This window comes from Mytilus galloprovincialis, chromosome 1 (assembly GCF_965363235.1).
Source record: "Mytilus galloprovincialis chromosome 1, xbMytGall1.hap1.1, whole genome shotgun sequence".
In the NCBI taxonomy this organism is placed as follows: domain Eukaryota; kingdom Metazoa; phylum Mollusca; class Bivalvia; order Mytilida; family Mytilidae; genus Mytilus; species Mytilus galloprovincialis.
In genome coordinates, this window is record NC_134838.1 from 22,092,747 (window position 1) to 22,107,235 (window position 14,489).

At 33.0% G+C, this 14,489-nt stretch overlaps 2 protein-coding genes across 5 annotated transcripts in view; one reads left to right on the forward strand and one right to left on the reverse strand.

Moving 5' to 3' along the window:
- Positions 1 to 1,717: 1,717 nt before the first annotated feature.
- On the reverse strand, positions 1,718 to 7,281 carry LOC143069167 (transmembrane protein 187-like). 3 transcript variants are annotated; one of them, XM_076243679.1, is made up of 3 exons: positions 6,868 to 7,281; positions 4,271 to 4,409; positions 1,718 to 3,446 (listed from the first exon to the last, which is right to left on the reverse strand). In XM_076243679.1, the coding sequence occupies exons 2-3, from the start codon at positions 4,383 to 4,385 to the stop codon at positions 2,623 to 2,625; spliced, it is 939 nt and encodes a 312-aa protein (XP_076099794.1). In that variant the 5' UTR covers positions 4,386 to 4,409; positions 6,868 to 7,281; the 3' UTR covers positions 1,718 to 2,622. The 3 variants fall into 3 exon arrangements, with proteins under 3 accessions (XP_076099794.1, XP_076099776.1, XP_076099784.1); XM_076243661.1 differs by lacking the exon at positions 6,868 to 7,281 and adding an exon at positions 6,390 to 6,659; XM_076243669.1 differs by lacking the exon at positions 6,868 to 7,281 and adding an exon at positions 6,173 to 6,252.
- The window catches only part of LOC143069153 (host cell factor 1-like), a 31,402-nt gene continuing 23,596 nt past the window's right edge, over positions 6,684 to 14,489 (forward strand). For both annotated transcript variants that reach the window (XM_076243643.1, XM_076243648.1), the window contains exons 1-4: positions 6,684 to 6,869; positions 12,821 to 13,042; positions 13,464 to 13,551; positions 14,267 to 14,475. In XM_076243643.1, coding sequence (XP_076099758.1) covers positions 6,710 to 6,869; positions 12,821 to 13,042; positions 13,464 to 13,551; positions 14,267 to 14,475 — 679 coding nt within the window. In that variant the 5' untranslated portion in view covers positions 6,684 to 6,709. The remainder of the gene's footprint in view (positions 6,870 to 12,820; positions 13,043 to 13,463; positions 13,552 to 14,266; positions 14,476 to 14,489) is intronic.

Below are 14,489 nucleotides of genomic sequence, written 5' to 3' on the forward strand. Positions count from 1 at the left end.
CAAAAAATAAAAATGCCAAAATAAAAATTTATAAATTAATTATGGTTAAAGGAAACACATATGTTGTCACTTTTTTAATTGATAAACTGTCATTAAATAACGGCATTTCAAAATAAACGTTTTATTGGAGATCATGTAAAAATCGGACAGTAACTTGCATCTTTTAACAGATTTGATCGGTCTAAAACGTGTAGTTTCTGAGCACTTTTTACAGAGTAAGGCTTATCTGTTTGCGATGCGATGTACGATACTACCAATCGACCATTAGATTTATCGAAACCCTTTGATATTATTGAAAATATGCCAAGGTGATGTATTCGACAGACTACCAGAGCCAATCACCCTGAAAACACGCCAAAACAGCATTGGAAAGTCTCATTGTATTTTGCGTTCACACACGTAGACCATATGATAATGGAATTGGAGAGTAGAGGGTGTCTGGTATTATCAGAAAATAGCTTCTAATCTTTGTGTCGTATCTGCTTCCTCGTGTTGTAGGAAATATAAACAACGAATAATTCTCAACATTGTCTGAGACATACAAAATGACCTGGTATGTATTTGGCAGACAATTTCTATCGGGAGGTCGCTCGATGGAGAACACGTACGCTGGTTTATAACATCTCGCGAGTGCTACCATGCAGATCTATCAGTGTATTAAGTCTGTTGAAAACAAATATACGATCAACAATGAACAACGACAGGTTATCATCGCTAGCATTACTGCATATTGATCGGGATTTCAGTGTGAATGTTGACAAAGTAATAGAGAAGTTCGTTTCTGCTTAGACCCGAAGAGCAGATTCTGGTCAATGTTGAGTAAATTCTGTAACTTCAAAAATGTGTTGTTTATGTATTAACCATGATTTACTCTATTCAGAAGATTCAAGTATTAATAGTTTTCGTTCATAAATTGTTTATAAGTCCTATCTACATGTAGCTCCTATTTAAACCGTCCTATGACCGAAAACTGAAAAAAAAAAAAAAAAACATTTTTCTACATTACAGGGTCCCAAAATGTGTAGTTGCTTGCACATCGTTTTCTTCTAGCTACGCCCCTGGAAGTCTTCTATCAAATTTGTAGTATCATTAGTAACAAAGTTTGATGGCAGTGTGTTTATTATGCATGTTATGGTATCTATATTCATAAGAGAATCAAAAAGGTTATCATTATCCCAAGTTTGAAAGCTATATACCTTTTGCCAAATTTTCAGAATTGTTGTATTGTTTTTTTTTTAATATCTCAATTTAGAAACAACTACAACAATTGCTTATAAGCAAATTTAAAATCAATTGGTTTAGAGTTTCAGAGAGAGTATTTTGTAACAGTTTACAGCTGAAAACAGATGACAGACATGTGTAATGGGAAAAGTTCTTACTACCCCTCATGGGCAGGTGAGCTAACAACATATTACAATTAGGACATTTTTATGAAAATGGTAATTAATAAAAGGGTCAATAAGCATCTATGTCATTAAGGCATCCATCCTCTTTATTCAGTCACTGCAGGATAAATAATCTTTCCATATAACTATAAACTCAATAGCCAATCACCTTTGACAGACATTCTTACAATTCAAATTTTTGAATAAGGACATACTCTGGCGACCTACTCAAGCACATTATTTCAGCAATAACAACTACCAAAACCAGCATTATATAACCAACATGTAGCCATACCAGGACAGAAGATTAGTGGCTAGAGTAAACAATAAAATCATCTTTTTTCTTTATTATTTTCAATGTTGCAAGATAAATTTATCTATGGATAATAAAAATTGAGCTAACAATGTGCATCTTGTAAATTCAAAATTAAAATCTTCTGTCACATACGTATCGCATCCAGGCCCGTAGCCAGGAATTTTTAAGGGGGTGGGGTATTTGGACTCACTAACTCAACTTTAAAAGTCACAATTCAAACAGAACATTGACTTTAACAGTGCTTATTTGTTTTCAAGGGGGGTTCGGACCCCTGAACCCCCCTGGCTACGGGTATGACATCAAATATTCAACATACACTAAAGTAATTATCATCACAGTCACAGTGTTAAAATTTCATTCTTTCCATGAAAAAGATTGCTTGTCTTACACTCAATATCAAGAATCAAGAATATGAGGTCAAGGTCAAATGAACCATGCCAGTTTATAATGTACATCTTACACAAGTTTCATTTTATTCTAACAAGTGCTTGCAGAGGGAGATGGGAATAACAAAAATGTGTACTTGCCTCCATCAATACAAATGAAGTTCAAAGGGACATAACTCATGGAAAGCAAATTTGACTTTAAATTAAAATATTTCAAACCAAGATGTTATACTTATCGTGTATATAAAGATAGAATTGTTCCCAGATTATTTAAAGCTTCCTTTTTTTTAAAAGGAACATAATTTAAACACATATACATATCAAAATGGATCAGAACTATGGTTAATAGTATCTTAGTAGTTCTTGAAACAATATTTAATTTATACACATGGTTGGTTAACATGGTTAAAAAGATGATAAATTTCATTTATTTCCATCAAAATTTTAACTTTGGAAACTTGTTCACAAGACAAGGAAGGAAAAACCAAGATGTTGTTCATAACAGAGCAAACTTAAAAATAATTGTAATGTTGACTCACTTATCTTTCTTACTTTCAAAATTATGCTTATAAAATGTCAAAGCAAAAAAGTACATGTTTACATAATGAATCTGATAAATGTCTGCAATCTTTGACAAAAAATGTCCTGAAATTTTTGTGAATATAGGATGCACTTTTGGTAAATCTAAATCAATTAACTTCAATCCAACAAACCCAGCACAACATAGGATAGACATTACAAATGGATATTTACAATCACTAGATGGAAATTTTTGATAGGCTAATATAGCTCCAATTATTGCTATAATTATATGAACTCCGAGTGCAATCTCAAATCCTACATCTGTATATAATGTCAAAGTATAGCTACCAACTGAAAATATCATACACTGAATGATGAAAATCATGTTCCAACCAGATGTTAGAAAGTGTCCCCATACAAATACCCACATAAAGAGTGGGTACGTATACCATTGATCTAAAACAGCAAATTGTTGAAGCTGAGTCAGAATTCTTAAAAGTTGTATGGGACCATAACAACCAGCCATAAAATTGAATATATAGGATATATATGCATCTATTAGTGTGATCCTGTTTGCTTGGAAGGCTGCTGATGTATAAGCACACCAATACGCTGCCATTATAACATATCCAAAATTAACGGCTGAATTTAATGGCATCTTCATCCACTTTGGTAACAGAGCTTTCATTCCAAGTCCAGGTCTCTCAGCATAATGTTCAATCCCATTCTCTGTGAAGACTGAATCAAACACACCCATGTAGACTAGGTAAAAAATGGAACAGGATGGTAAAACTACACTTAGAAATGCTCTGAACATTACTTTGTACATGGCAAAACCTGGAAATATACAAATAAAACATATTAGTTGGGTAAATAACATTGACATTTAGAGTGATTGACTTTTTGAACAGAAAATTGCCACATGCAATAGACAACTTTCGAGTTCGATGCATTTACTTCAAAAACTTTGGTTTTAGTGAAAGTCCCTCCTGTGTTTAGGTGACTTCCGTTTCAATGTTGAGCGAGTGGTTGAAAAACTATAAAGCTATATTGCACAAATTATTCGGAAAATTAAATTCTCATAATTGACAATCTGCACTGCTGTCATTAGGGAATTGTGATTAAGTACCTACTAAACAAACTTTATTTCTAGTTTATCCTGCACAATGACGATCACTAAGATGCTTGATGAACATATATATAGTGACATAATAGTGCAGAGATACAGGCGAGCCCCTCTATCTGGTAAATGACATCACAAAGGTGCGTATAATTGACGAGTTTTTTTCCGGTGACGGATGAACTCGAAAGTGGTCTATTGTTTCAAGATGCCCCCCATATATACTTTAATAAAATCATGTTATATTAAAGAATAAAGTAAATTTTTCCAGAGACAAGTGCCTGTGTAACTTGCCTATTGTTGAGGACCTTCTGGACAATATGCTTATGTCTGAATGGCTTTTGGATTTATTGTGTTGTAGGATTGCTGTCTTTTTACTGCATACTGCAGGGTAATGAAGAATATGACTTAAATAGGCACTAAACAGGTTTTATGGTCACCATCATCATGATCATCATTTCAATGTGTCTGATTTTCCAGAATTGAAGAAAGAGTATTTGATCAAAATGGAATACAATTTCCTTAAAATTTAATTTCTTACTGTCAATTTCAGCTTCATTTTGATCTGTGCCTTTTTGTTTTCCTAGAGAATCTTCACAATTCTCAGGTTTTACTCTTTTCTTTGTCATGTTTGCCATGGTTGTGTTTTCTGCCATTATATTCTAGTATGTAAATATTTCCTGTAAAATAATAAAATAAAGAAGTTTTATAAAGAATAAAATTCCAAACAACTAATTTGGTTTTGACACAATAAAGCCAGTTTCAAGTTACCTCGAGACACTGCATTTAATCCAATTATTACTGTCAACAATATATAAATCTTTTTATAAATCAAAGCATGCCTTGATTTCTTCTTAGATAAAACAACTGTCCACTCATCAGTCATCACAATATCAAAGACTCTTGGCTAATATTTTGCATAGTCAATTTTACACACAACTATTAAAAAACAAATAGCATAATATTCCCTGTAAAATAATTGTTCATGTTATTTCACTGAATATCAATTGCACTTCTAAGAGATTTCATGTATATGATATTTGACTAAGGGACCAATATCCCACAGGCAACTGTTCTATTAAAATTCAAACCCATGCATATTTATACAAGAATTGTTTTGTCATATTTTATCCATTTAAAAAGAATGTTTAATTTGAGTAAATCTATGGATGAATTGGGTCAATTCATCAAAAACAGCGCTTTAAAGCAGAGGTCTCTTAATTTGTAGGATTTAATAATGTCCTCCATGAAAAAATGTCCACCAGACACATTTTGACAATATTTACTTATTTAAATGTGTCCTGGACACAATTTCCTATGAAAACATGTCCTCAGGTATGAAAAAGTGTCCATGAACATGGACATTATTCACTACCATAATATTGTCCAGGTGGACATTTTTTTCACAGGACATTGTAATTATGATTGTGTCTGCCTGGGCATTTTTTGATATGATTAAAGTATTAAATGATATCCATTGCCTTGATATTACTGGACACATTTTAACTTTGATTACGAGCTTGAATTAATTGTTTCTTTGACATAAAAATTTTCTCATTGGCACTCATACCATCCTTATCTTCATATCTATATTTTTTAATATAATTATATACATGTTAGATGCTGTTCCATTTTATTTTCCTTTGAGGACACAATTTAATAACATTCACTTCGAAAATTTCTTCTGCAGATGGACCATATTTCATAACTGTTGCTGTAAAATGCTTTCCACTTAGGAGACAATATTGCATGGCAATGGACATTATTTATTTTCTATTGCCTTCCTCTTTGACATAATAAATATAATAAAGTTCTTCATATTTGATTTTACACTTCCTTCTTATTGTTATTCTTTCATTGCCATTAACAATTTGCTGGGAATTTCTTAGAACTTAAATTTCTCTACATTCACTTCCATCCATTATTTTTTTGTTTACATTTGTATATTGATCAATTTCTCATCAATACTTGATATTTTAATTAAAATTCAAGTACAATGAAACTTTGTAATGACCTTTGTATTACTTCCCTTGGAGGACAAAATTTACGAGAAAATTTAATAGCAACTACTATGAAAATTTGTCCTGTGAGTGGACACTATTTCATATTGTTAGCAGTAAAAATCTGTCCTTTTAAGAGACACCATTCCATGGCAATGGACATTATTGAATACCAAATTTCAACGAAAAAGTGTCCATGTGGACACTTTTTCATAGGACACTATTATGTGTTACAAATTAAAAATCATATTCTAATACATTTTCCGTGCAAATACCGTCTTTTAGATTAATTCATGTTCAGTTACATCATGTATATCATACATTATGTTATCAACCACACAGTGTTAAATTTTTGGCAAATCACAATAATTTCATCATTTTCATGTCCTGTTTTCAATGCCCACTTTGAAACCAAGTAATGTCTTGTGATGGATCTTAGTTACTTAATGTTTTATCAGTTTAGCTGTTTAATCTGTTAATAATTTCATCTCATGATCTTGTTCTCTCCATCATATATGGCATATGCCCTTATTTATATTTATATTGATCAGTCTTTAATACTATTAATAGTAAACATGTGATTGTTCAAATAGAAATAATTCTAATGTATCAACAAATAATTAACAAAAAATAATTTTAAGCGAAAAAAACACTTGTTACCCTTGTGTATAATGTTTGCAACAGAATCCAAGTGTGCTTGTTTGCAGAACCACACAGTTCAAAGGTGTTTTCCTGATCTATTTTTAGAAAAGCTGCTTTCCCGACTAGGAACCAGTTGACACAAAATAACGATAAAAATAAGTTATCAGAATAAATTTACAATATATGTAATTAAGAAATCAATGAGTACAGATGAAATAAAATAGTACTAATAAAAACACATTCATTTTTTCTTGATTCACGTCTTAATTTTGTCATGTGATATTCAAATTTTGTTTGGACATACGGGGTCGGCAGATGCATTGTGGGTTAATTTAAACATGGCGGCACCCATATTGAAATGGAAAAGGCTAACAAATGCATCGGGACCATGCCCAAGACCTCGACATGGACACCGTGCTGTTGCAATAAAAGATTTAATGGTCATTTTTGGTGGTGGAAATGAAGGGATCGTCGACGAGTTGCATGTGTACAATACCGGTATGTTTTGTTTACAGCTCTTCGGAATACAAAATGGCAGCCATCATTGTTTAACTGTCAAACTACAAGAATTTTCATTCCCCCGTTTGAGTGATTTTATCAATTAAACACTAGAAATGCATTTGCTCAAAATAAACGGGTTTCGATATATGTATTTATTTTGATAATTGAAACATAAAAATGGTAATGCTCATTCAATGGGGGGACTTTTTTGCGGCAAAAACAAAGATGGCGGCACCCTACATCTCTGCTTTATTTAATAGTTCATTGATATTGAAAGATTTGAATGCTTGACATTCTTTTGATGAATTACAAAAATCAAAATCAACTTTATGATTGTCATTGGAAATAAGGCTATGTTATTTCTCGTCTATTTTTGCGATTGGAGAAAGGTTTTTCAACTGAACGCAGAGTTGAATAAATCAAAATGGCGGATTGTTTTGCTGAATTTATCGGAGTGACGAGAAGACGTCATTAATTAAAATTTAAAACTTTTTTGATAATTATTACCATTTCCCGTCTTCAGAAGTATCGGTATTATTTTATTCATAATAACAGGATAAATTTTTAGCAGTTTTTTTTTTATTACCGGAAGTAACCTTATATTTTTGGGGGCACAAAAGGTTAAAGATGGGGTTCCATTGGGGAAATTAGAATATTAAAATTTCACGTCATGCATTTAAGTAATGATTAATTGAACTTAAAATATGGAACGTCTTTGAGTTAAGTTCTTTGTTAAAATGTAGGTAAGGGGAAGGATGTTTGGTCTGTTCACCCTATTAGGCTAATAAAAAGATCATTTGCAGAATTTATTTTGGTGAAGGGGGTAGGACCTTTATCGGGAGGACTGTATCAGGTGTTTTTATGCCCCACTTACGACAGTAGAGGGCATTTATTATGTTTTCTGGTCTGTCCGTCTGTTCGTTTGTATTTCCGTTCGTCCCACTTCAGGTTAAAGTTTTTGGTCAAGGTAGTTTTTGATGAAGCTGAAGTGCAATCAACTTGAAACTTAGTACACTTGTTGCTTATGATATGATCTATCTAATTTTAAAGCCAAATTAGACCTTTGACCCCAATTTCATGGTCCACTGAACATAGAAAATAAAAGTGGGAGTTTCAGGTTAAAGTTTTTGATGAAGTTGAAGTCCAATCAACTTGAAAGTTGGTACACATATTCCCTATGATATGATCTTTCAAATTTTAATGCCAAATTATTTTTTTTACCCAATTTCATGGTCCACTGAACATGGAAAATGATAGTGCGAGTGGGGCATCCATGTACTTGGATAGAAAGTAACTGTTTACAGTAAAAATGATGGTTAACATGATCAACCAAAAAGACATTTTAGTCTTTCTGTCCCTATAGAAATAAATTTTAACTGATGGTTTCTGAAATGCCATCATGGGTGTTTATGATGCACTAATAGTCTAGGATCAAGGTGAGCTCAGTAACCCCTGGGGCCTTTTAGCATCATGGTAATGTTATACTATATATACCTTAAATGTGATTAAATGTGATGCTACATGTATATGACTTGATTTTTGTCGAGCCTGCAACTTTTGTTGCAGAAAGCTCGACATAGGGATAGTGATCCGGCGGCGGCTACGGCGGCTACGGCGGCGGTGTTAGCTAACTTCTTAAAAGCTTTATATTTTAGAAGGTGGAAGACCTGGATGCTTCATACTTTGTATATAGATGCCTCATGTTACGAAGTTTCTGTCAGTCACATGTCCAATGTCCTTGACCTCATTTTCATGGTTCAGTGACCACTTGAAAAAAAAGTTCAGATTTTTTGTAATGTTGAATTCTCTCTTATTATAAGTAATAGGATAACTATATTTGATATGTGCGTACCTTGCAAGGTCCTCATGTCTGTCAGACAGTTTTCACTTGACCTCGACCTCATTTCATGGATCAGTGAACAAGGTTAAGTTTTGGTGGTCAAGTCCGTATCTCAGATACTATAAGCAATAGGGCTTGTATATTTGGTGTATGGAAGGACTGTAAGGTGTACATGTCCAACTGGCAGGTGTCATCTGACCTTGACCTCATTTTCATGGTTCAGTGGTTATAGTTAAATTTTTGTGTTTTGGTCTGTTTTTTTCATACTATATGCAATAGGTCTACTGTATTTGTTGTATGGAATGATTATAAGGTGTACATGTCTAGCGGGCAGATGTCATGTGACCTTGACCTCATTTTCATGGTTCAGTGGTTATAGTTAAATTTTTGTGTTTTGGTCTGTTTTTTTCATACTATATGCAATAGGTCTACTATATTTGTTGTATGGAATGATTGTAAGGTGTACATGTCTAGCGGGCAGATGTCATGTGACCTTGACCTCATTTTCGTGGTTCAGTGGTCAAAGTTAAGTTTTTGAGTTTTGGTCTATTTATCTAATACTATATGCCATAGGTCAACTATATTTGGTGTATGGAAATATTTTATAATCTTTATGTCAGTAGGGCAGGTTTCTTTTGACCATGACCTCATTTTCAAGGTTCATTGCACAGTGTTAATTTTTTGTGTTTTGGTCAATTTTTCTTAAACCATAAGTAATAGGTCAACTATATATGTTGTATAGAAGCATTGTTAGCTGTACATGTCTGCCTGGCATGGTTCATCTGACCTTGACCTCATTTTCATGGTTCATTGGTCTTTGTTTAGTTATTTTGGTTAATGTTAAGTTAATTAGACAGTTGTAATTAAAAGCTTTATACTTAGGACTATCAACATAATATCAATGATTAATATAGAAGGCGAGACATTTCAGCGTGTGCACTCTTGTCTTATAGATGTGATGCTTTATTTTTATACGACCGCAAAAATTTTAATTTTTCGTCGTATATTGTTATCACGTTGGCGTCGTCGTCTGCGTCGTCGTCGTCGTCCGAATACTTTTAGTTTTCGCACTCTAACTTTAGTAAAAGTGAATAGAAATCTATGAAATTTTAACACAAGGTTGATCACTAAAGGAAGGTTGGGATTGATTTTGGGAGTTTTGATCCCAACATTTTAGGAATTAGGGGCCAAAAAGGGCCCAAATAAGCATTTTCTTGGTTTTCGCACAATAACTTAAGTTTAAGTGAATAGAAATCTATGAAATTTTGACACAAGGTTTATGACCACAAAAGGAAGGTTGGGATTGATTTTGGGAGTTTTGGTTCTAACAGTTAAGGAATTAGGGGCCAAAAAAGGGCCCAAATAAGCATTATTCTTGGTTTTCACACAATAACCTTAGTTTAAGTAAATAGAAATCAATGAAATTTAAACACAAGGTTTATGACCACAAAAGGAAAGTTGGTATTGATTTTGGGAGTTGAGGTCTGAACAGTTTAGGAATAAGGGGCCAAAAAGGGGCTCAAGTAAGCATTATTCTTGGTTTTCGCACCATAACTTTAGTTTAAGTAAATAGAAATCTATGAAATTTAAACACAAGGTTTATGACCACAAAAGGAAGGTTGGGTTTGATTTTGGGAGTTTTGGTCCCAACAGTTTAGGAATAAGGGGCCCAAAGGGTCCAAAATTGAACTTAGTTTGATTTCATCAAAAATTGAATAATTAGGGTTCTTTGATATGCCGAATCTAACTGTGTATGTAGATTCTTAATTTTTGGTCCCGTTTTCAAATTGGTCTACATTAAGGTCCAAAGGGTCCAAAATTAAACTTAGTTTGATTTTGACAAAAATTGAATCCTTGGGGTTCTTTGATTGCTGAATCTAAAAATGTGCTTAGATTTTTGATTATTGGCCCAGTTTTCAAGTTGGTCCAAATCGGGGTTCAAAATTAAACTTTGTTTGATTTCATCAAAAATTGAATAATTGGGGTTCTTTGATATGCCAAATCTTACTGTGTATGTAGATTCTTAATTTTTAGTCCCGTTTTCAAATTGGTCTACATTAAAGTCCAAAGGGTCCAAAATTAAACTAAGTTTGATTTTAACAAAAATTGAATTCTTGAGCTTTTTTGATATGCTGAATCTAAACATGTACTTGGGTGTCAGTATTCACCTCAGAAACTTACAAAACCTTTGAATAGACTTATTAAGAAGGGATATAATTACGATACTGTTGTCAAGTCATTAAAGATTGCATATTTTGGCGTTAATATTGAGTCATTGATAAGGTCTTTGCATCGGAACTAAACACATTTATTCTAAAAACAGTTGTTGGCATGACACGGGTTATGTTCTTCTCATATATGTTATGATGGTATGATACTAAACCCCTAACGGGAAGGATTGTGCCTGATGTTCTTATGATGAAATCATAATCTTTCAATCAGTTTAGTTGAAGTCTGGAGCTGGCATGTCAGTTAACTGCTAGTAGTCTGTTGTTATTTATGTATTATTGTCATTTTGTTTATTTTCTTTGGTTACATCTTCTGACATCAGACTCGGATTTCTCTTGAACTGAATTTTAATGTGCGTATTGTTGTGCGTTTACTTTACTACATTGGTTAGAGGTATAGGGGGAGGGTTGAGATCTCACAAACATGTTTAACCCCGCCGCATTTTTGCGCCTGTCCCAAGTCAGGAGCCTCTGGCCTTTGTTAGTCTTGTATTATTTTAATTTTAGTTTCTTGTGTACAATTTGGAAATTAGTATGGCGTTCATTATCACTGGACTAGTATATATTTGTTTAGGGGCCAGCTGAAGGACGCCTCCGGGTGCGGGAATTTCTCGCTACTTTGAAGACCTGTTGGTGACCCTCTGCTGTTGTTTTTTATTTGGGCGGGTTGTTGTCTCTTTGACACATTCCCCATTTCCATTCTCAATTTTACTTAGATTTTTGATTATGGGCGCAGTTTTCAAGTTGGTTCAAATCAGGATCCAAAATTATTATATTAAGTATTGTGCAATAGCAAGAAATTTTCAATTGCACAGTATTCAGCAATAGCAAGAAATCTTCAATTGCACAGTATTGTGCAATAGCAAGAAATTTTCAATTGCACAGTATTGCGCAATAGTAAGAAATCTTCAATTGCACAGTATTGTGCAATAGCAAATATTTTCAATTGCACAGTATTGCACAATAGCAAGAAATATCTAATTGCACAATATTGTGCAATAGCAAGAAATTTTCAATTGATTGGAGTTATCTTTCTTTGTCCAGAGTAGTAGTTGAATCAACTTAAATCATTGTTTTATACAATATACAATGTATATTCACTTTTACTACCAACTGATAAATTAAAACAATCTTTACCATTCAGTGATAACAAGCACCTTTTGTTACATTTTAATATTTTATGATGTATTAAATGAGTAGTTATTGTTGCAAACTCCATTAGAAATTTGAATTGAGATCAGTTTTGGAAAAAGAGAAAGGGGGATGTGAAAAAAAAATGGGGCGGGGGGGGGGGGGGGGGGGGGTTAAATTTTTCTCATTTCAGATTTCATATATAAAAAGAAAATTTCTTCAAACATTTTTTTGAGAGGATAAATATTCAACAGCATAGTGAATTGCTCAAAGGAAAAAAAAGTATTTTAAGTTCATTAGACCACATTCATTCTGTGTCAGAAACCTATGCTGTGTCAACTATTTTATCACAATCCAAATTTAGAGCTGAATCCAGCTTGAATGTTTTGTCCATACTTGCCCCAACCGTTCAGGGTTCAACCTCTGCAGTCGTATAAAGCTGTGCCCTGCGGAGCATCTGGTTTTAGAATAAGATCGTATTTCAATTTCCCTTGTGTACCAGGATGCTACATGTATATGGAATATCTGGGAGGAACACTGTCAGCGACATAGGATTTTTAGGGACTCTAGTTATTTATTTTAAAAGTAAAACTATGGAATAATGCATATATATACCATGGATACCAGCACAGTATCTGTTCAAATTGGGGCTTTTCATTTATAACTAATTCTAGTATAACATCTATTTATTGGTAGTAAGCACGCACACTTGGTTAAAGTATTTTTCATTTAATTTTTGGTAATTTTAGCAACCAACCAGTGGTTTGTGCCAGCTGTTAGAGGAGATATCCCACCAGGATGTGCAGCCTATGGCTTTGTTTGTGATGGAACAAGAATTCTGGTTTTTGGTGGAATGGTGGAGTATGGAAAATATTCCAATGAGCTCTATGAATTGCAAGCCAGTCGATGGGAATGGAAAAGGTTAAAACCTAGACCTCCAAAGAATGGGGTTCCACCATGCCCAAGGCTAGGTAAGCAATGTGTTGTTGATTTGCAACACATATAATCTAATAAATGTAACTGATTTCTATGATAGTACAATGTATTTATGTGTGTTCAATGATTGATTCAATAGTTTATAGATATTTGTTTTGCAAGCCAGCTAGGAGTATCAGTAGACTGCAATTTCCAGTCTAATTTTTCTGCTTTGGGTTAAAACATTTGTGAGGAATAAAATTACTTGAGAGCAGGTCAAAACTCAACTGACATCACACAGCTTTATATAAATGAAGAATTGTACAAGGTGAAACCTCATAATTGCTTTAATTACTTGATTGTTTTTGTGTAATAACTGTTGGTTTCTCAATCATTTTCAGATCTGCACAGTCACAAGAAAAACTATGTACTTCTTTATCACCTATAAAATGTTTGCTTTTTCTTTTGTTTAAACAGGACATAGTTTTACCTTACTAGGAAACAAAGCTTATTTGTTTGGTGGTTTGGCAAATGATAGTGAAGATCCAAAGAACAACATACCAAGGTAAAAAATCACCTTTTTAATTATAAACAAATATATGTTTCAAAATCTCATTGTTCAAAGTCAGAATTGATTTGTAAACTTGCTAAAAAAACATGAATTGCTTTATTTCATTTAATGTTTGTATTGAATGTTGCATCATTTTCATAAGGCAGTCATTTTAAAATAAGTTTCAAAATTCTTTTAAGCATGATATTGATATATTAAGAAATGTATGGAATATTGAATACTATAAAATTATGTGCAGTTTTAACTACATTGAATACTAAAAAATGTATGTGGAGATCCATATTCAATCTATGGTAAATAAGTGTTTTCAAGTTACTTCAGGCTCTAAATCATCTCAGTCAAGCATCTTTGTACCTTCTGGATAGTGAAAAGTAATTATTTGTAAAACAAAATGCCTACATGTATAGTTAGGAAAGTAAATCTGATGTGTATTGCTATTATTTAGTACTTTAAACATAGTTTATGAAAGTGTATAACCAAGAATACATAAATCACAAGTAAAAATGAAACAAACTTATTTGTAAATATAAAATTTTAAAAGAACATTTAAAAGAAAGAAGTACATGTCATGCATGTCTGTCTTGCATACATGACACATAAAATTTCTCCAGATGTTTAGCTGAAAACTTTAATAATGTTAATATACTGACATTTTGAATAGCATGGTGTTATAACAATAAGGAGATGTATGTTTATTTTCTTATTTCAGATATTTAAATGATTTGTATACACTTGAAATGAAGCAGAACTCAAGTACCATGTCATGGGACATCCCACCAATAGTTGGTCAGCCTCCACCTCCTAGAGAATCTCATTCCTGTTGTGGATACACAGAAAAAGATGGGCGTCGCCCACGATTATTGATATATGGTGGCATGAGTGGATGTCGCCTTGGAGATTTGTGGCAGTTAGATATAGGTAAACAAAGTCAT